Source organism: Helianthus annuus, chromosome 14, assembly GCF_002127325.2.
Source record: "Helianthus annuus cultivar XRQ/B chromosome 14, HanXRQr2.0-SUNRISE, whole genome shotgun sequence".
In the NCBI taxonomy this organism is placed as follows: domain Eukaryota; kingdom Viridiplantae; phylum Streptophyta; class Magnoliopsida; order Asterales; family Asteraceae; genus Helianthus; species Helianthus annuus.
Genome location: NC_035446.2, coordinates 20579466 through 20602855, shown reverse-complemented (window position 1 = coordinate 20602855; position 23390 = coordinate 20579466). Strand labels below are relative to the sequence as shown.

The 23390-nt window shown below is 37.4% G+C and overlaps 1 protein-coding gene across 1 annotated transcript; it reads left to right on the top strand.

The window, feature by feature from the left end:
• The first annotated feature begins 3407 nt into the window (after positions 1 to 3407).
• On the top strand, positions 3408 to 13260 carry LOC110908182. Its single transcript, XM_022153081.2, has 3 exons — positions 3408 to 3547; positions 4029 to 4361; positions 12951 to 13260. Exons 1-3 carry the CDS (start codon positions 3431 to 3433, stop codon positions 13017 to 13019), a joined length of 519 nt encoding a protein of 172 aa, XP_022008773.1. The 5' UTR covers positions 3408 to 3430; the 3' UTR covers positions 13020 to 13260.
• The last annotated feature ends 10130 nt before the right edge of the window (positions 13261 to 23390 follow it).

The window sequence follows — 23390 nt, the reverse complement described above, 5'->3', positions numbered from 1 at the left end:
CGGGTTATAACCTAGTATATATAGGGGAAAGTTCCTATACAAATAAAGTTAACATACTAATCGTATGAATAGCATGAAAAAGCAAAACGCACACGGTGGTATTTTTGTAATTATCTGCTTGTAGGGTAATTATCAAAATTACTCTACAAAATGATACTATAGAGTAATTTTGTAAAATATTCTTATAAAGTAATTTTGATAAAAAAAAAACTATACCTAACCAAAAAAACCCTCAAAAAACCTAACCCCCCCTACCCCAAAAAATAAAATAAAAAATAAAAATAAAAAAAAACCCAACCTAACCCCACCCCTAACCCCACCCCCACAAAACCTAAAAAAAACCCTACCCTCCTACCCCCCCCCCCCCTAAACCTAAAAAAAACCTAACACCCTCTCCCCCAACCCAAACTAAAAGCTAAAAACTAAACCATAAAACTAAACTCCATAATTAAATGCTAAAAAAATTACTCTATAAGATCAAAATTATACTACAATATCATTTTACAAAATTACCCTACAAGATCAAAATTACTCTAAATGAGTATTTGTATAGTAATTTTGAATTGTATGTTTTTTGATAAACTTGCAGGGTTATTTTGATTCACTTGTAAAGTAATTTTGATGCATAGTAATTTTGATAATTCCCCTACAAGAACAAAATTACTCTACAAGAACATTTTACAAAATTACTCGACAAAAGATCAAAATTACTCTACATGATCATTTGTAGTGTAATTTTGATAGTTACTCACCACGTTTTTTTGTCCTTTCCTTCAGTTTGTACGTTTTGTACATTAAAATCATTTGTATTTGATCATTTGTCAGTATATCTATCTATTATAATAAAAGAAACCAACTTTTGGACACCTGTTATACATTGACGGTATTCTCAAATCTATACTTATCTTATATTAACTAAATAGTAAATTAATATTAAATCTTATCATACTTTAATAAAATATTATCCTCAAATCTAAATTATTAATTTAATATTTTTTAAAACAAATACCTCTATTTCCTATTTATCTTATATTAAATATATAAATAATAAATTAATATTAGATGTTATCCTAATTTATTAAAAATATAATTTTTTTTATTATTTGGTATACAAAATTATATTTATTCAACTCGTGTAAAACGCGTGGTTTTTAAAAATATAGTTTTTTATTATTTACTATACAAAGTTACATTTATATAACCCGTGTAATACACAAAGTTTTTATAGTAACTTTTTTATCATTTGCTATGTAAAATTAGATTTATTCAACACATGTAATACACGTGGTTTTTTAAGGATATAATTTTTTGAGTAAACTGCCATTTTGGTCCCTGTGGTTTGGGCACTTTTGCCATTTTAGTCCAAATCTCAAACTTTTTACATCTGGGTCCCTGTGGTTTGCATTTTGTTGCCATTTTAATCCAAAATCCAAAAACCCTCTATTTTGACTGTTAAAAACTGATTATTTTGTCCTTTAGTGTAAGGGCATTTTGGTCATTTTTAAATTTCATTTTTTTTGCAATAAAACCCAGATCAAACATCACCATCATCAAAACCCAGAATAAACATCATTTTTTGCAATAAAACCCAGATCAAACATCATCTTGGACAGAGAAATTATCCCAGACCTCCACCGACATCACCACCTTCGCCTTCACATTTGACCCGTCCGATCTCGAATCACACATCAAATGAAATCAAATGACCCGTCCGATCTCGAATCACACAATAAAAAATCAAATCAAATGAATCTGCAGTGACCAATATGAAAACACAAAGATCCAGATCTGGAGGACTCACGAACCGAAAAAAATAAGTATAAATAAATCAAGGACTCTAAATCAAGTATAAATACCAACCAATCACCATCAAAAGTTAGCCATCAACATGTTGAAGTTGTTGTTGAGACCTTTGAAGATGCCCCAGTAATAATACAGCCTTTCATTTAGCCCGTTCTGTGCCATTGTTAGCAAGCTCCATTAACGGCCTCAACACCCCGAGCCTGCTTATAACTCCAAGATTCTCATCATATCTTTTACAAAACGAAAGCAAAATCGAAATAGCATTTTCAAGAAGATGAATCAATAGCGGAATTGCAGATCGGAAGTGGATGATGGTTGTGGTTGAAGGTGGTTTGCTCCGAAACCGCTTGCAACGGAAGTGTGTGTTTTTGGGTGTTTGTGGTTTGCTCTGACACCGCTCCGTCTCTCTCTCTCTCTCTCTCTCTTCTCTCTCTCTCCCACCAGTTGTGACGATCGGAAGTAGATGATGGTTGTGGTTGAAGGTGGATTACAGAGAGAGGAGGTAGAAGATCGGAAGTGGATGATGGTTGTGGTTGAAGATGGATTACAGAGAGAGGAGGTAAAAGATCGGGTGGATGATGGTTTTGGTTGAAGGTGGATCACAGAGATGAAAGGATATGAGGTAGATCTGGTTTTGTTAGCAAGCTTGGAGTTCTTATTTGGGTTTTTCTTAAATATCCATTTACCTTTTAAAATCAGTTCATCACATTATATTTATGAAATGACCAATTTACCCCTGGATAAAAAGACAAAATAGGCAGGTTGTAACAGTGAAAAATTGGGGTTTTTGAATTTTGGACCAAAATGGCAACAAAAACAAAACCACAGGGACCCAGATTTAAAAAGTTTGAGATTTGGACTAAAATGGCAAAAGTGCCCAAACCACAGGGACCAAAATGGCAGTTTACTCTAATTTTTTTATTATTTGGTAGATTTTTCAACCCGACTATACACGGTTTTTAAAGATACGGCGTTTTTAGTATTTAATATATAAGTTAAATTTATTTAATCTATGTAATACACATGGTTTTTAAAGATATAACTCTTTTTAAGATCTATTCAACACGTGTAATATACGGGTTTTTAAGGATGTAATTTTTTTTATTATTTGGTAGATTTATTCAACCCGATTATACACGGGTTTTTTAATGATACGATGTTTTTAGTATTTAGTATACAAAATTACATTTATTTAATCCGTGTAATACACATGGTTTTTAAAGATATAACTTTTTTTATTATTTGATATATAAAATTATATTTATTTAACCCCTATAATATACGGGGTTAATAAAGATATAACTTTTTTATTGTTTAATATATAAAATTATATTATTTAACCCATGTAATACATGAGGTTCTAATCTAGTGTATACCTATTAGAAAAGAGGGTTTTTACATATTCAAAAAATATTTATTTTTCTTCGACAAAATAGATCTGAGTTTACTATCCAAAAATATTACGGTTCAATCTTCCCTTTAAATTCAATTCTTATAACACTGCGTTGCGTTGATAATTGAGACTTTTGTTCGAATAGCATGGTCCATGGTCTAGTTTTCTAAGTCGCCATCGGCTTATAAAAAGACAATACACAGTCCACCAGTATCCACTGTAACACAAATCAATATGAGGAGTGGTCGCTCATCTTCTCACACACCACCGGCAACCAAAGAGAAGCTACGCAGAGATCGTATGAAGGACCTCTACTCCACACTTGCTACTCTTCTTCATCTTCAACCATATGTATGTACAAATCTCTATATCTATGGATTTATATAAAGAATATTATGAATAACCCTATAAACACAGCCATTTGTTTATAGGTGGTTTTTGCAACATGTTTTGTTTGTAGGTAGTCCGCTACACAGGGTAGCAGATTATGGAAAAAATTACAACTTTATTTGAATATTATTCGGTTTTTGATAGATCTTATATCGGATTGTTGGCAAAAGAAAAACTAAAAAGATTTGTGTATTTAGATTAAAAAAACAACGCTTATTAGATTTGAGGAAAAGAAAAACTATTTAGATTTGAGGAAAATCAAATTATATTATATGTTACATGAAATATTGAATGAAAAGAAGAATATAAGATGAATCCGAATCCGCTACAAAGCAAACATGTTTCAAAAACCACCTATAAATACTTAAACCACCTAGAAAAAAAATGACAATCACACCCAAGCATGCATAAACTGATAAACTGAAATGAGGGGTGATTACAGGAGAGAAAGTCGTTGCCTGAGTTCTTGGATCAAGCGACGACATCACTGAAACGGTGGAAAGAGAGAGTAGAGAGATTGAAGGTTAAAAAAGAAGAGCTACAAAAGGAAATTAATGTGAAAGGGGAGTCGAGCAATAAGGAACCAAGGTTGCAGGTGGTTCGAGTGACGGAATCAGTGGATCTGAAATTAGAGGTTAACATGATATTGATGGTGAATAACAAGAGGGTGGTGCCATTTGAAGTTTTGAGAGTCATAGAGGAAGGTGGTGCTGATATTACGAGTTCTAGTTTTTGTACTATCGGTGATCGCATCTACTGTACCGTTCATGCTCAGGTACATATCATCTTTCTATCACTTTCTAAAACCCTTTTGTTATTTGCATGTTCATATGCATATCTATATGCATATCTAATGTATAGGTAGAAGAGACGCTTATTTCCGATCACACGGCCGGACCTATAGGACAAGTAACCTAGGCTTGGGTCTAGGGGCTTTAAAAGAATAGAGCCCCATTCAAAAGAAAATTAAATGGTTTATTGTTTTATATTTGTTTGAATTCTTAAACAAGCAAACCACTCTTAGTTATCGTTGTGTTATATTTTTGCACTTGGCCCCAAAATTTCATTTTGCTTTTCGTCTTCAAAAAATTTGGAACGGCCCTGTGGAATCAACAATATATTAAAGAATACGAGATTATTGTTGGAAAATAAGTGAAAATAGCATTTTTCACAAATATAGGAAAATGATTTTTTCCTATTTTGGACTAGAAATAAATATAATAAAATGAGCGGGTTTTATGTATTTATTTATGGGTTTGTGTTCTATGTTGGAAGAGCTTCGCAACGAACTAAACCACGTCCAAAACCGAGCTAAGATGAATGAGATATCGATGCTCAAAGTTGGGTGTTTGGAACATTCAATGTTGAAACTAAAGGGAAAGTAGCACCTTGTCCCACATAGGAGGAGAGATGGAACTTAAATGGGTATTTAAGGTGGAACTCTCCATCCTTATTGTTTCATGGAAGCACTCACTAGTGTCCTCGCGAAGGGTGCGGAGCACCCTAACTCGCACTCGCACTCGCACTCGCACACGCACACGCTCGCGCGCGTGGCGTGGGCGATGAGGCGCAATGTGGCGCTTTGATGGCGCACTTTGCACTTCGCACGCTCGCATCGCCGCGAGCCGCTTGAGAGCCGCCTTTGTATTTTTGACCGCGCGCGCGTGGTGAAGCACAAGGGTTGCAAGGACCAAGTGGTAGGTGATGCGGCGCATGACGTGGCAGTCATGCGCGCGCGGGTACACGAGGCGCGCGGTTGGGCGCATGGTGCATGGGTCCTACTGTGCCGTGTGCGGGGCACCAGAGTGAGCCAATACGGCGCGACTGTGTGGCGCGCACGTATAGACTCACAGGTGACGTGGCGCACGCCGCACCGCCGCACGGCGCATGGACGGACTTGAGCCGCACCGCGCACGACACGACAGTGAGCCAAGAGGCCGCACGCCGCATGGCAGTGAGCCAAGAGGCCGCACGCCGCATGGCAGTGAGCCAAGAGGCCGCACGCCGCACGGCAGTGAGCCAAGAGGCCGCACGCCTCACGGCAGTGAGCCAAGAGGCCGCACCGCGCATGGGCGCGCGCGCGCGCAGAAGCTTCCAGCATTGAATGACAGGGCAGTTTCAGTCCAGCTTCGTAACTGACGAGTTAATAGGCTTTGACTGAGAATTAAATGACGTATTAAATTGCATTGAAGACGTTTAATGCAATTTAAACCTCTCATTTAATTCATTTTGACTGTTTCAACCTAGGAGCTGTATAAATACAGCTCCATACCCACTTCAGAAGTACACCAGCAACAACAACAACAAAAACAACTCTCTCTCTACAATATTCAGATCTTCTCCAGCATTCTTCAAGGTAACCTTCGGGTTGTAGGTCTACTCCGGCAGTACCACTGCTCCGGCTGTTGTACCCTGGGAAACAAAACGAGTACTCCTGGGAGACTCGGAATTTGTTTTAAGGGAAGCGTGTGTTCACGTGCCTCAGCCACTCTGCTTCTACTCCATTTCTTGTATTTTGGTTTATTTCAGTTGTATTCGTATTAGATTTTTAGCTTTCCAATTTCTGTATTGTAATCAGTTATAATAAAATTTGTTTTATTTTATTCAATTACGCGAACGGTTCTTACAATCTTAAAACAAATTTTTAAAACCGTTCGTGTAATCAAAACCTTTCTGTTTGTGATTCAAACCAGTTTTGATTTCACTCAGTTTGTGTTTTAAAAACAGATTTTTTTTAGTTTTCATCTTCAAAGGAGCGACTTTGGTTGAAAACTATTTTTGGTTACATTTAAACTTGTCCTAAATTTGCTAAAACTTTCTGATTTGGTCTTCAAAGTTGGACTTAGAAGCCAATCAGTAAGTTCTAAAATTTATAAAATTTCTGTTTTTTGGTCTTCAAAGTTGGACTTAGAAGCCAAAACAGTAAATTGTGGTAAAATTAAAATTTAGTAGTTTCCTTCTGGTTTGTGCGTAAATCAGAATTTTTTGACTAAAAATTTTAATTTTAATTTTTTCAGAATGTCGACCTCAAACAACAACAATACGAATGTTGTAGTTGGAACCCCTGCCAACACTGTGGGAGCGTCCACAGTGGCAAATCATGCTGAAAGACCTGAGAAGTTCTCGGGTCTACACTTCAAGCGGTGGCAACAGAAGATGTTCTTCTACTTGACCACCATGAACCTTGCGAGGTTCTTGACGGAAACCGCTCCCCAACCTGCGGAAGGGGAGACCGACGCTCAGGCTCTGAGCGCGGTAGATGCGTGGAAGCATTCGGATTTCATATGTCGAGGCTATGTACTCAACGGTCTCTCGGATGCTTTGTATAATGTGTACTATAATATCAAGACTTCCAAAGAATTATGGGAGTCCTTGGAGAAAAAGTACAAAACGGAGGATGCGGGAACAAAGAAATTTGTTGTCGCCCGTTTCTTGGACTTCAAAATGGTTGATAACAAGCCGGTTATGAATCAAGTCCAAGAGTTGCAAATTATACTAAATGACATCCATGCCGAGGGAATGATACTTAGCGAGACATTTCAAGTGGCAGCCATGATTGAGAAATTACCTCCTGCTTGGTTGGATTTTAAGAATTATCTTAAACACAAGCGGAAGGAAATGTCGGTGGAGGACCTTGTTCTTCGTCTTCGTATAGAAGAGGAGAATAGGATCGCCCTAAAAAACAGCCTTGTGCAGCCTAGTGCTAGCGCAAATCTGGTTGAGCATGGGCAATCCTCAAAGGGCGCGAAGAGCAAGGGGAAAAAGGACAAAGGAAAAGGGAAAGCAAAGGCTAGCAACCTTGGACCGAAGAAAGGGGTTGTGAAAAAGAAACCTCAAACGTTCCAAGGGACTTGTTACAACTGTGACGAGCCGGGGCATCGGGCTAACCAATGCAAGAAACCAAAGCGTGAGCGTGCGCACATGGTGGATGAAGACGGAATGCCTTTGGTGGCAATGATTTCCGACAAAAGCGCAATGATGGATGAGGTCAATACTGTGACCAACACTCCAAAAGGTTGGTGGGTTGATACGGGCGCGACCCGTCACGTTTGTGCAGACAAAAGTCTCTTTACCACCTTCAAGGCGCTTTCGGGAGAAGAGAAGCTGTATATGGGAAATGCAGCCACCGCTGACATCATGGGTGAAGGAACGGTGATCTTGAAGTGGACTTCGGGGAAGGAGCTCACTCTAAGCAACGTGTTGTATGTCCCAGACTTGCGAAAGAATCTAGTCTCGGGATGGTTGCTTAACAAGTTTGGATTTCGTTTAGTTTTTGAGAGCGATCAATTTGTACTAACTAAACGAGGAACGTATGTAGGCAAGGGTTATGCCCAAAATGGAATGTTCAAATTGAATGTAATGGCTGTCAAGAACATGAATAAAATTGCTACTACTTCTACTTATATGCTTGAGTTTTCTGAATCGAATAAATGGCATGGTAGATTAGGTCACGTAAATTTTAATTCAATACGCCGTTTAATCAATTTAAATTGTATACCAACATTCCATATTGATTCACACTATAAATGTGAAACATGCGTTGAATCCAAACTTACAAGAACATCATCAAAATCGGTTGAACGAATAACCGAACCCCTTGATTTAATTCACACTGATATTTGTGATTTAAAAGCGGTACCCACAACAGGTGGAAATAAGTACTTCATCACGTTTATTGACGATAGTACTAAATATTGCTATGTATATTTACTAAAAAGTAAAGATGAAGCAATAAGTAAATTTATCTTGTATAAAAATGAAGTTGAGAATCAACTTCAAAAGAAAATAAAAGCTTTGCGAAGCGATCGAGGAGGCGAATATGTTGCACCTTTTGCCGAGTTATGCGCAAAAAGTGGCATTGTACATGAGTGTACACCTCCTTACTCTCCACAATCAAATGGCGTGGCGGAACGAAAGAACCGCACATTGAAAGAAATGATGAACGCCATGTTGATAAGTTCTGGGGTGAGCCACGAACTGTGGGGGGAAGCCATTCTCTCGGCTAATTATCTTTTGAACAGGATACCACTCAAAAAGAGAGACGAAACTCCATATGAGTTATGGAAAAGGAAGAAACCTTCATACAAATACTTGAAAGTGTGGGGGTGCCTAGCAAAGGTGACTGTACCACCTCCTAAGGCTCTTAGGATAGGACCCAAAACTGTTGATTGCATATTTATTGGGTATGCACATCAAAGTAGTGCACATCGCTTTCTTGTACATGAGTCCAAGAATCCTGATGTACACGTAAACACTATTATGGAGGTGAATTCTAACGTTGTGTCTTACTTTGAAAATGTGTTTCCTTTGAGAAGACAAACACATGCAACGTCATCAACACCTAATTTTGAAGTAGGTGAAAGTTCATCTACACCAGTTGATGAGGTGGTTCATGATAACACACATGAACAACCTGAGGTTGAAGAAAGTGATCGTAGGCGAAGTAAAAGGCCAAGGGTTGAAAAATCCTTCGGTCCAGACTTCGTTAGCTATATGGTTGAGGGCGAGCCCAATACATATCGCGAAGCGGTTTCCTCTTCAGAAGGACCTCAATGGAAAGAAGCAATAAGAAATGAAATAGATTCTATATTGCAAAATCATACTTGGGAGTTAGTAGATCTTCCACCTGGTTGCAAACCACTTGGATATCGTTGGATATTCAAAAGGAAGATGAAAACTGATGGAAGTATTGATAAGTACAAGGCTAGGTTGGTGATTAAAGGATTTAGACAAAAGGAAGGTCTAGATTACTTTGATACCTACTCGCCTGTGACGCGCATAACCTCGATTAGATTGGTTCTTGCTATAGCGGCTTTAAGAAATTTGGAAGTTCACCAAATGGACGTTAAAACCGCATTTCTAAATGGCGATTTAGAAGAAGAAATTTACATGGAGCAACCTGAAGGTTTCTCCGCCCCAGGTCAAGAGGGTAAAGTATGTAAACTCGTCAAGTCTTTGTATGGCTTGAAGCAAGCACCAAAACAATGGCACCAAAAGTTTGATCATGTCATGATTGACAATGGTTTCAAAATAAATGAGTGCGACAAATGTGTTTATTTCAAAGACACAAAGGAAGGTTATGTCATCTTATGCCTTTATGTAGACGATATGCTTATCATTGGGAGTAATGATAAAATTATCAAAGCTACTAAAAGCATGTTGAAAGCGAGATTTGACATGAAAGACATGGGTTTAGCGGATGTGATTCTTGGAGTAAAGATCATAAGAACCCAAGATGGTCTTGTGTTAAGTCAATCTCACTATGTGGATAAAATTCTTGAAAAATTCAACTCGGGAGATACGAGTGTAGCTCGAACTCCAGTTGATACCTCCCAACATCTCAAGAAGAATAAAGGAGATGGAGTTGCTCAATTAGAGTATTCAAGAATTATTGGCAGTCTAATGTATCTAATGACATGTACTAGACCCGACTTGGCTTACGCGGTGAGTAGGCTAAGTAGATACACCAGCAATCCGTGCGCGGATCATTGGAAGGCTATCACGAGGGTGCTTAGATACATACGATACACAAGAGACTATGGACTGCATTATACCCGACAACCAGCAGTGATCGAAGGATACACTGATGCAAACTGGATATCGGATAATAAAGATTCCAAATCAACAAGTGGTTACGTGTTTACACTTGGAGGAGCTGCTATTGCTTGGAAGTCTTCTAAGCAAACGGTCATAGCGAGATCCACAATGGAATCTGAATTTATCGCCTTGGATAAGTCAGGCGAGGAGGCGGAATGGCTACGTCAATTCGTGGAAGATATTCCAAGATGGCCAAAGCCTTTGCCAGCCATATGTGTACATTGTGATAGCCAATCAGCGATTGGTAGAGCTCAAAGCTTGATGTACAATGGCAGATCAAGGCATATGCGACGTAGACATAACACGATACGACAACTACTCTCAACGGGTGTTATCACAATTGATTATGTGAGATCAGCGGATAACATTGCGGACCCGTTTACAAAAGGCTTAAGCAGAGAGTTAGTAGAAACGTCGTCAAGAGGAATGGGACTAAAGCCCGTGGTAAATGGGAATATGAGGGAAACCTAACTTAGTTGACTGGAGATCCCAAGATCTAAGTTCAATAGGACAACTTAATCATATTACCAAAACGGAGTCACTGTGGGGGAGTACCCCAAACTAAATAAAAGGGAGTTACATATACTTCCTAGTTCATTCCAATCAGTGACATGAAGTGAGGTTAAGCATATTAAGGTTAATGATTTCGGGAAATCAAATAACCATGATGCTTTTAATGATTCATGGGAATCACCTATGTTAGAGAGAAGTGGGGTCGCTTCAAATGGATTTGTGGGGTGCGCAAATCCTAGAGCTCTCGCAGAACCAGGCTAGTGTTCCAGGACCATAATAGGACACGACAATGAGGAGTTGGCCAAACCAGGGAGAGTATTGTGTGAAGTGTATTGTCGTTTACACAAATGGGGGTATGTTCAAGGACATCGCGTCTACACACCGCTAGTAAGCTAAGTGCGCTTCACAAAAGAAGGTTCAAAGGCTTCAACCTACCTATCTTGCAATACTCAACTGTCGAAGTTTATCGTTGAAAAGTGTAAGGAAAAGATCCATTTCCATACATGTGGGGGATTGTTGGAAATTTGATGAAAATAGCATTTTTCATGTGGGGGATTGTTGGAAAATAAGTGAAAATAGCATTTTTCACAAATATAGGAAAATGATTTTTTCCTATTTTGGACTAGAAATAAATATAATAAAATGAGCGGGTTTTATGTATTTATTTATGGGTTTGTGTTCTATGTTGGAAGAGCTTCGCAACGAACTAAACCACGTCCAAAACCGAGCTAAGATGAATGAGATATCGATGCTCAAAGTTGGGTGTTTGGAACATTCAATGTTGAAACTAAAGGGAAAGTAGCACCTTGTCCCACATAGGAGGAGAGATGGAACTTAAATGGGTATTTAAGGTGGAACTCTCCATCCTTATTGTTTCATGGAAGCACTCACTAGTGTCCTCGCGAAGGGTGCGGAGCACCCTAACTCGCACTCGCACTCGCACTCGCACACGCACACGCTCGCGCGCGTGGCGTGGGCGATGAGGCGCAATGTGGCGCTTTGATGGCGCACTTTGCACTTCGCACGCTCGCATCGCCGCGAGCCGCTTGAGAGCCGCCTTTGTATTTTTGACCGCGCGCGCGTGGTGAAGCACAAGGGTTGCAAGGACCAAGTGGTAGGTGATGCGGCGCATGACGTGGCAGTCATGCGCGCGCGGGTACACGAGGCGCGCGGTTGGGCGCATGGTGCATGGGTCCTACTGTGCCGTGTGCGGGGCACCAGAGTGAGCCAATACGGCGCGACTGTGTGGCGCGCACGTATAGACTCACAGGTGACGTGGCGCACGCCGCACCGCCGCACGGCGCATGGACGGACTTGAGCCGCACCGCGCACGACACGACAGTGAGCCAAGAGGCCGCACGCCGCATGGCAGTGAGCCAAGAGGCCGCACGCCGCATGGCAGTGAGCCAAGAGGCCGCACGCCGCACGGCAGTGAGCCAAGAGGCCGCACGCCTCACGGCAGTGAGCCAAGAGGCCGCACCGCGCATGGGCGCGCGCGCGCGCAGAAGCTTCCAGCATTGAATGACAGGGCAGTTTCAGTCCAGCTTCGTAACTGACGAGTTAATAGGCTTTGACTGAGAATTAAATGACGTATTAAATTGCATTGAAGACGTTTAATGCAATTTAAACCTCTCATTTAATTCATTTTGACTGTTTCAACCTAGGAGCTGTATAAATACAGCTCCATACCCACTTCAGAAGTACACCAGCAACAACAACAACAAAAACAACTCTCTCTCTACAATATTCAGATCTTCTCCAGCATTCTTCAAGGTAACCTTCGGGTTGTAGGTCTACTCCGGCAGTACCACTGCTCCGGCTGTTGTACCCTGGGAAACAAAACGAGTACTCCTGGGAGACTCGGAATTTGTTTTAAGGGAAGCGTGTGTTCACGTGCCTCAGCCACTCTGCTTCTACTCCATTTCTTGTATTTTGGTTTATTTCAGTTGTATTCGTATTAGATTTTTAGCTTTCCAATTTCTGTATTGTAATCAGTTATAATAAAATTTGTTTTATTTTATTCAATTACGCGAACGGTTCTTACAATTATCATCTTACTTGTATAATCTATATGTATAGGTGTATTATGTTGGTTTGGAAATTAACATACTCAAGTCTCAACCCTGTATATATGCCTATTAGTATATGTATATGCATTATACATTATGTATGCATGCAAAATTCTAAAAACAAAATGCTTATCAATAAAGAAAATCATGCTCAATGATTTTAATCTTTTTTTTAACTTGTGTAGGCTTTTCAAGCACGTTTAGGGTTCGACGCCAAACTAATTGAATCGCGATTGATGGAACTGGTTTATTAGCTCAGACGTTCGGACTTGGATTTAGCCATATTTACTTAAAAGTTTTTTCATTTGATAGTGAAGTAGACAGTCATTAATTTGACTGATTTACTGTGATGTTGATTATCAGAAATGTTGTACAAAATTTACTCTACAAGTAGTTTCTGGTATGATTGTGATTATTTTCTACTTTTGTTAAGTATTTATGCGTTTTAATATGTAAGTAATTCGTGAGACATCAGACATTTGTTGGGGTGTTTGAGGCAAGTATCCTGAACGAATTTGAGCCATTGAAGAAAAATATTGTATATTAAGTTATTTTTGTTGAGTCTTGTGTTAGTTCAGAGCCTAAACCAATCAAGGTGAGCTCCTAATCGGCTAATTAGGCCAATTTAACGTAAATGATCTTGAGCTTGAACTCAAACTTGAGTTCTTTTAAGCTGCATGTTTAAAGTAATCATAAATAGGTTTTACTATTTGCTCTCCTCATTTAATGTTAACTAATTATTTGATTATTTTATTCATTTAAGTACATAACTTTTTTGTTATAATCATATATCTTATATATATCTATTAATTTTGTTTATAGTTGCATAATGAATGGATTTATTTATTTATCCTATTGAATAATATTTTATCATGTTAAAAAAGTGGAGGTCCATTTGCAAAAAAAAAAAAAAATAAATAAATAAATAAATCTTTAAACACCTAGGTTTGAAAAAGAGAGATTTTGGGTTCATATTGCACAACAATAGAGTTTTAAAAGAAATTCTCTGTTAGAAAAAAAGAATTATTCTTTTTTAAATCCGTATAACTAATAAAATCATTAAGATCGTCAAAGAATTTAGTCAAACTGAGTGTACTATTATTATGTTCAAGCTTGATTCAAAGTGACTAGTGACCTGTTTTAATTTGAGATTGTGTAGTGTCAGCCACTCATTTACAATATAAAAAATCTCCTAATAAATATAGTTCATAAAGTAAAATGCTAAGAGTTTAGTTATTTTTTGCTTTTTTTTCATTCAAATTAACTTTTTTTTATTCGAGTCTTTTATCTTTTTCTTTTATTGTCATTTTCATCCTTAAGTTTAACAATTTATTGTGACTTTCATGGATGAAAATAACAAGATTTCAAACTTTTTAAATGAAAATCGCACCTTAAAGACAAAAGTCACAAAAGTGGTCATACCTTAGGGATGAAAATGACATTTTACTCTAGTTATAATGTTAATTAATATATTGTAAAAATAAAAAAGCAAATTGGATTTTCATAATCCTATCCTTTTGAAGTTGACCAATTATACTCCTACCAGAGAATATTCTTGCCATCAATCCCAACTTTAATACTATTTTTACTGGACCTCCATTAGAAAAATTTACTTTAGTTGACGTGGACATATGATTTGGATGATGAAACATGAATTAGAAATAACTTGCTACTAGTTGTTCATTACTATCTATCCACCACTGCCAGCGGTCGTTCACCACCATCTGACCATCACCACCCTCAGTCGACCACCCCTCTCTCTCTTACATATCTATCTATCTCCCATTTTACCGTTGAACTAGAGAATTAGGGTTTGCTTATATCTTAAAAAGGGCGGTAGTAATTGTTAGAAATGGGTTACGGTGTTCATTAAGGGGAGGGTTGCAGAGTGCGAAAATGGAAGGTGGGGGTTCGGGTTTCGTTCGATGATGGTTAGAGAAAGGGGTTAGGCGTTGCAGATGGTAGTATTGTTCGTAACAGTGGTGGTGCGGGTTTCTGGTGTTGGAGTGGAGGTGGTGGGTTAACAATGAATGTAATGATTTGGGTGTAGTTGTGGTGAACAATGTTTGCTTATGGTTTTCGGTAAGGTGTTGATGGTGGAGACGGTGGTGCGATAGAAGGAGATGATGGCTAGGTTTAGGGTAGGTGGAGGCGGTGGTTGTGGTGTTAGATGGGGCGGCTGTGGTGGTGGAAGCTGGTGGTCGTAGGGAGTGGTGCATGAGGTGGTTGCCTACAATGGTTGGGGAGGCGGATGGTGGTGGTTGTTTGTGGTGGTCTTGTTGGGATTATTAAAAATTGTTGGACCTATAAATGAAAAGATGATATCCAAAAGCCAAGACATGACTCAAAGATCTAGTTGATGAAGCAATTCTCTCCGTAAAGATAGTGAATCTTGAGCACTTATTCAGAACATCTGTTCAAGAACATGGCAAACATCTGATAAAGACTTGAAACCGCTGTTCAAGAAGATACAACATCTATTGAAAGCTAAAGACTGTTAAAGGACAAAGCACTGATGAAATCAAAGGTCTGGTGAAAAAGACCAAACATCTGTATAGCCAAACAGATCTTAGACAGTGTTTTCCCAATGTAACCGTATTTATCTTGTATTAGTGTTTGGATAACTACAAAATTGTCTGCCTAATATCTAAATATATTTTATGTTATTTTATTTTAGGTTATTTGTGGGACCTACTCACTACCTACTTATCTTTAACCTCCACCCACCACTATCGTCATCTTTCACCACCATCAATTACCTCTATCCTTAAACACTATTTAGTATACGAAATATCAAGAGTGATTTGAATTAAGGGTGGAGGTTGTTGATAAGGGTGGAGGATGTTGATGGTGGACGGTGGAGGTTAAAGACGAAGTAGGTGACGATGTGATGAGTGAAGGTTAAAGATAACTAGTTTGTGGGTAGGTTTCACAAATAAACTAAGAGATTATTGTTTTTTTTTAGTTTTAAAAGATTAATTGAGAGTTGAGAACTAAAGATTAAATATTGACAAACTACAGAGATTATCCTAAGATTTTACTCTATATTATCTGTTTTTAGTACTTTTCTAGACTTAAAAACTTCCTAGTTTTTCTTTTGAAAAATAGAGATTAAGAAAAATGAGATTTCAAATTATCCTAAGATTTTACTCTATTTTCTATTTTTAGTAACATAAAAGTTTGCTAGTTTTTCTTTTGAAAATAGAGATCAAGAAAAATAAAATTTCTCAAAAAAAAAGCGTACCATTATCATATCATTTTGTATTTTTTTAACTAGAGTTAATTACTATTTTCGTCCCTATGGTTTGTCAAAAATCACTATTTCAGTCCATTAGTTTAAAAATTGCGATTTCAGTCCCTGTGTTTTCACTTTCGTAACCATTTCAGTGCACCTCCGTTAACACCATCCATTTATTATGTTAAGTACACGTGAATTGACCATAATGCCCTTATTAATAAAAAACAAAAAGATATCTAAATGAGTTAATTACTGTTTTCGTCCCTGTGGTTTGTCAAAAATCACTATTTCAGTCCATTAGTTTAAAATTTGCGATTTCAGTTGTGATTCACTTTCGTAACCATTTCAGTCCAGTCTCCTAATACCGTCTATTTTACCGTTAAGTTTTTAATAAAATACCTAAATTACCCTTGTGTTAATTAAATATGGACTTATATGATTTTATTATTGGATTTATATGATTTTATTGTTGTATGACATATGGACTTAAATTGGATTGTAGGGTTCGACCCACCATGGCTTCGGTAGAAGTAGAAGTCTGGCACTATTTTTACATATATGGTTCCAAAATTTTAATTTTCGATTTTAAAATGAGAAAATGTCCAGGTAAGCATTATTTTTCAAAGTTATTATGTTAAATAGGAAGATATTAATTGGGATGGGGTAATGGGTCGCCGGACATAAGAGGGTGGGGTTGTGATGCCGGAGAAGATGACCGGAAACTTTTGCCGAAAATGAGAGCAAGGATGGAGTGGGGTGGGGTAGCGTGGGTTTGTGTTTTAACAAGTGGGTCCAAGAATACAATCTTTTAAATTTCCATGGTTTTTTATTTAATTAACACAAGGGTAATTTAGGTATTTCATTAAAAACTTAACGGTAAAATAGAAGGTATTAGGAGACTGAACTGAAATGGTTACGAAAGTGAAACCACAGGGACTGAAATCGCAAATTTTAAACTAATGAACTGAAATAGTGATTTTTGACATACCATAAGTACGAAAACAGTAATTAACTCTTTTAATTATTAGTAACGAGAAAAACTTTTGGGTATCAATAATATTATTTATAGAGAGAGAAAATAATAATTTTAAATTCACCTAACAAAAGAAGAAATATCTTTGACTTGGTAATATATGCACATGGCAATTGTCTAACGGCTGGCCAAATTTTTTTTCGTCTAACGACCGTTGATTTCCACGTGCTTAAACTGGTGGTGCATTATTAGTTTCAACATATTTCATTCGTTACGGTTGGATGAAAGTCTTAACGACCTTCACATGTCTTTTTTATAAATTATACTCCAAAACTCACAACACCCTTTATGTAGTTCACACGAACAAAGTTGGGTTTGTTTAATTTCAATTTCGTGCTTCGACATAAGATTGATCGAGTTTTCTATTTTCTATAGCTGGATCTTTATTTATTTATTTATTTATATATTATTTGCTCTACTAGACTTTTAAAAATTAAATTAGGTTTATCATATTGGTACAGAGTTTTTTACCAAACTAGTGTAGATACAAAAAGTATTTACCTATTTGAGCACTTTAAGAAATATTTATCTATTTGGGTACTTTTCTATATCACTTTAATTTTTACCTAATTTATATATTTCTTTTTATTTTTATACCCAAAGTAAAATTAGATTACTCACAGAATTTGAATATTTGCAGAATTTTTTATTTTTTTACAAAAAATAATTACTCATATTTTTGTTCATGGATACAAATGCTCATATTTTTGCTGATTCTAATTCTGTGAGTAATCTAATTTTACTTTGGGTAGAAAAATAAAAAGAAATGTATAAATTAGGTAAAAAAAAATAAAGGGATATAGAAAAGTACCCAAATAGGTAAATATTTTTCAAAGTACCCAAATAGGTAAATAATTTTTGTATCTACACTAGTTTGGGGAAAAACTCTATTGGTACAACCAAAAATGTTATTAGAACACCCTTTCCTAATTTACTTTTTAATATATAAAGGGTATGATTCATGCGAAAACTAGCTTTTTTTAATGAGAGAATTTAAAAACTAGTATGAACACAGAAAATAAAACCAAAACAATAATAAATAAATAAAACACAAACAATGAACCTCCACCGTAACCACCAAAACAATATATGTTAGGGAATTATAAAAAGAAAACTAACTTGAGTTAAGAAAACTCAAGAAAACTTATGTAAAAGAAATTCTAAAAAAACATTAGAGAATGTAAGTTACAAGTTATCGAACGTTTTGAGCAATAAAAACCCAAAAAGTGCCGAGAGTATTTTCTATAATTTTTTAAAAAAATTTAGTGTTTTTATATATATGCTAAAAACTAGATTTTCATTTTTTTTATAAAAAACCCACTAGACACTTTTTGTTTTTTTAGCTCAAAACTTTCGATTATTTAATTTATATTCCCTATGTTTTTAGAAAAAAAAATTGTTAAATAAGATTTCTTGGGTTTTCTTAAGCTTTTTTAGGAAAAAAAAGATTTGACGTAAGGTTTTCTTGAGATATCTTAACCAAAGTGAGTTTTTTTTCTTTCTATCATGTATGTATGTATGTATGTATGCGTGCGTGCGTGCGTGCGTGCGTGCGTGCGTGCGTGCGTGCATGCATGCATGCATGTATGTATGTATGTATGTATGTATGTATGTATGTATGTATGTATGTACGTACGTACGTACGTACGTACGTACGTATGTATGTATGTATGTATGTATGTATGTATGTATGTATGTATGTGACAGGTGTAACGCCCTGCGTTTTCAAACTTCCTACATTTAGAAACCTTACGTGAAATTCTATCTTTGGAAATCTTGTGTTCTTATAACCATTCTTTCATCGTAATCGTTGTAAAATACGGAACTTGCTTCGTAAATAAAACTTGTACATTACACTTTTTACCTAGTTAAATCATGTTTTATTTCATATTTCACCTTGTTACAAGTTAGGGAAACATTGTTGCATATTATTACACAACTTAATTAACAAAATTACTCATTATAATGTTTTAAAAATAAAAAAAATAAAGAAATATGGCAGCCCCAATTCAACAAAATTCAGCCCCATATAGTTGGGTTTTGTGGGCTAGTTTCAAGGTGTAACCCCTTCTAAACACTTCCAAAGCCCAACCCATTGAAACCCTAATCCTTCCCCCTATAAATACCACTTATAACCAGCCTCCCTACCACTTTTGCAACCCTAAAAACTCACAAAACATCCACCAAACCGTAGCTGAAAGCAAGGGTTCGAGTAGATTGACACCCCTTCACGAAAATGAGCATAACTCACTCAATTCTTATCCGATTCACTCGATTCTTTTTCCTACTTGCTTGTATAATCATGGGGTTCGATTCCTAGACTTCTCCTTGGAGAAATCAGACCTGGAAATGCCCCGAAATAGTCCATAAACTTTCTGTTTGTTTTTATGTTCATCAAAAACTTGTTTAAACCTATGCAACTTGTGTCCAACACATCCCATACCTATGTCCTAATGCTTACAACTTATCCCATGGTTGGTTAAGCTTAAAAACAAGGTTGAGACATTTAAAATCAGAGGATTAAACCTCATAAACTTGGTGTTTTGTCTAGGGTTTCAACCCACAAATCATGTCAAACATAGCCTTTGATACATGAGTGATTATGGAACAACTTGGGTTGTCCTACATACAATCCTCACATGATTTGATGATTTCTCAATAGTTAGGTTGTTTATGTTATTGTGCAAATCCTAGTTCGTGACCCTCCTTGGTTGTTGTTACACCAAGTGAAGTGGTGAACATTCAAGGGGTTCCTAAATGGAAGCATGTCCTTCCTACCCCATACATGACATCTATGATAACACGAGGTGCCTAAATGAAGATTCTAATCTTCTACCTCCTACTTGAATTATTGGACCAAATAATATGTAGTACTTAACCTAGATATATATATACACTCATTCGAACCTTTAAGGTTGAACTCATGTTTATATGTTAAAGTAGTAGAACATCACCTAAGACCTAAACCTTGTTGTGATTCTTATGGGTGTTCAACTCATGAAAATATTATCATAACCCTTGTGGTTACCAAGTGTCATACAAGTGTTATGGGTTGAAGATGATTACTTTCACATGCTATTCTCATATCTTACTTTTATGTTGTTTTTAAATACCGAATCTCGACTCTAAGCATACATGAACTTTAACCCTACACATTCAACCTTCTAACCTCATCAACTCGTCAACAATTGGATAATCGGAAAACATATGCAAACTTTGTGAGTATACTCGTACTTTTCCCCTTTTACTTTTACCACTTTTGGGGTGTAACATGTTTACCTATTGAAACTTACACATGAACTTTTGTCTAAACACACGAACATTCCTATAACAATGCTTGTATATGTGATGGCTTGATACTTTAAATTTGGGTGATTCTTATGTGTTGAACTTATCATTAACTTCGTACGAGCCAAACCTTGACATATGTAGCGCTATAGGATTAACGACCCGCCTCTACTGAAACTTTGGTTATGTCATGAGCAAGTTGCGTTTTCTTGGTTTGATATGTTATACACATGCCATATTTAATGTTTATCTTGAATCGCATGCTTGCTATGAGGAATTGTTCACACATTTATCTTATGCTATGTATGTACCAAACTTGTATACTCGCCTTTGCTTTTGCATTGAATTATTTTAAACATGTTACAGGTTGATGAGGACGATGCTAAGAAAAGAAATAGCGTTGATGCCTAGATACACATATAGACGTTAGGGTTTAATATGTTGTATCAAATTTTGTTATGTTATCATGTTGTTTCGTTAAACTTGTTGTATTTGAATTTCTTGTAATGTTGACTATTTGAAGTTATGAAATGAAATGAAATTTGGATTTTCTAAATATTGTCACAAATAGCGTTATGATGTCTCTAGCAATCTTCACACTTCGTCTCATCCCGATGTTTCCGCCATTGGTTGGGGTGTGACAACAGGAACCGACATCACATCGAGCCAGTCTAGGGAGAAGAAGCCAGTGGCTCCTGAGGTGCCTGACGAGACTAACGCATTTTCTGGTTGCCACGGAAGTGCTCTGGTTGGAAGGTAAGTGAATTTGGATTCTCTGGTAGGGTTAAGGAAGCGTCTTCGTGATTCCTTAGTTGACTTTGTTTCTATTCAATATCTGGGTGGGTTGTCAGTGTTGCTTCACTTCGATAGCTTAGTCAAGGCGGAACGGTTCCGGGAAGAGGGAGAAGTCTGGAAGGACTGGTTTCTCAAACATGACCTATGGGTAGGGCACTCGATGCCGTTCGAACGTGTTGCCTGGCTCAAGATTACTGGTGTTCCCTTACACCTTGAGGATGTGTTCTCGAGAATTGGGGAGAGTTTTGGTTCGGTCATCCACTATTCGGACCTGTGTTCAGATGTTGGAGACCTTTCTGTTAAGCGTGTTGGCGTCCTGGTAGACAATGGTAGTAGTATCTCCGGTGACATCACCCTGGTTTGGAATCGTAGGCAATACAAAGTTTGGATCTGTGAAGAGGAAGTTGACTGGGTGCAAGATTGTTTGTGGGAGCCGGACGATGTTGTTAATTCGATCTAGGACTGGGAGGATGTTTCCGATAACGATTCGCCGGAAGTAGATACGAAGGAGGTAAACGAACAGTCTCTGCATGAAGACACATAGGCGTTGCATGGGAACTGTGAGATTGTCGGTTCATCTTTTGAGGGGCGGATCACAATGTGTCTGGGGATTCCCCCATTTTACCATTGGAAAATTCCAATTTTACCTAGTTTCCTGTTGATGCTAGTGGGACCCACGATAAGGTTTTTTTCGTTAAGTCTAGTGAAAGCAAGAAGAGGGCACCCAAAAAGCCTAATCTTTTACACCCCAATATTAAAGGGCCGACCCACTGTAGTCTTGATGTGTCTCCTAATACTCAAAGGCCTACCAAACGATCAAGGCAGCAGATAGAGGCTCCTCCCATGCTTTTTGATCTGTCTAAAGTGGTGCATTCTTATAAAGGTGGGAATATACATGTAGGGGAGGGTGGAGGTTTTGGCTAAGGGGGTCTCGATCTAAATGTTAGGGCGATCCTGAGTCTTCGACCAAGGTGGTCGATTTCCCTCTCTTTGATCCGGAGTTAATGACGAAATTTGTTGTAGAGCGAAGGAGGCTAATAGAATTGACAAAGAGGCTGGCAACATGATTTCAGTTGGTTCCTTGGTCGGTGCAGCTCTCCACAAGCACTCTTCTCTGGTTAAGGAATCGGTAGTGGCTGAAGGTTTTAATGCGGTTCACCAATGAATCTGTTGTCTTTGAACGTTAGAGGTTTGGGGGAGATGATAAGCATATCTGGGATAAGAATGTGAAAGATAAGTACCGGATTAATTTCATTGCGTTACAGGAGTCCAAAAAGGAGTCGGTATCATCTGCTGAGCTTCTCAGGTACTGGGACATGATGCGTGTTAGTGTATATATGTTTTTAGATATATATTTAAGCCCTTTTTACACTTTTAGCCAAGTTTTAAATTTATAAAACACGATATTTACTAACACTAAACACACATATGGGCAAGTGCACCCATCGTGGACGTAGTATAGTGTTGGTAAGATACCGAGGTCGTCCAAGGACACAAGAGCTTTTAATACCGGTTTATCCTCAACGTCTAATCAAATCAAAAAGGTTAGAAAAATGTTTTAAACTAAAAAATAAAAACTAACTAAATGCTGAAAATAAAAATAAAATAAAAACAGATAGACAAGATGAATCACTTGGATCCGACACGTGTATTAGTATAACCTTTGATTATTTTCGCACTTTTGCACTTGTTTAAGAGATTATCTTAGTTATTGTAGTAGGCCCCTCTTTTGAAGGCGACGTTACCCTCAACCTAGTAGTTTGAGTCAGCAAGGATACAATCCTAAAGGGTCGGATTATTGAAAGATAATGAATTAAGTTATTAATGCAAATTATGGTAGGCCCCGCTTTTGGCGGCGACGTTACCCTCGGCTAAGTAGTCTGAGTCAGCAGGGATACAGTCCTAAATAGCCGGGTTATAGTATTAATAGTAGTTAACTTATGAGGGGGTCAAAGAGTTTGGATCCCCGCCATCCAATACCTATGGGCATTGAAGGAGATCCTACTAAATTTGACCCAGGTCCCAAGCAGGACCTCTAAACGCTGAACAAGGGCAAGACCCTTACCAAACCGTTCCCTTAACCCCCGACCAGGTAGCCAACATACCTCCATATAGACCGTGGAGATATGAATGGTGAAAATCTTTTATTTTATATAGACAGTAAAATAACGCCAAGACACCACGGACAAACGATAAGGAAAGATCACCTTCAACATAAGTAACTAGTTATTAAAGTCATTAATACAAAACCAAATAAAAAGTGCAAAAGAT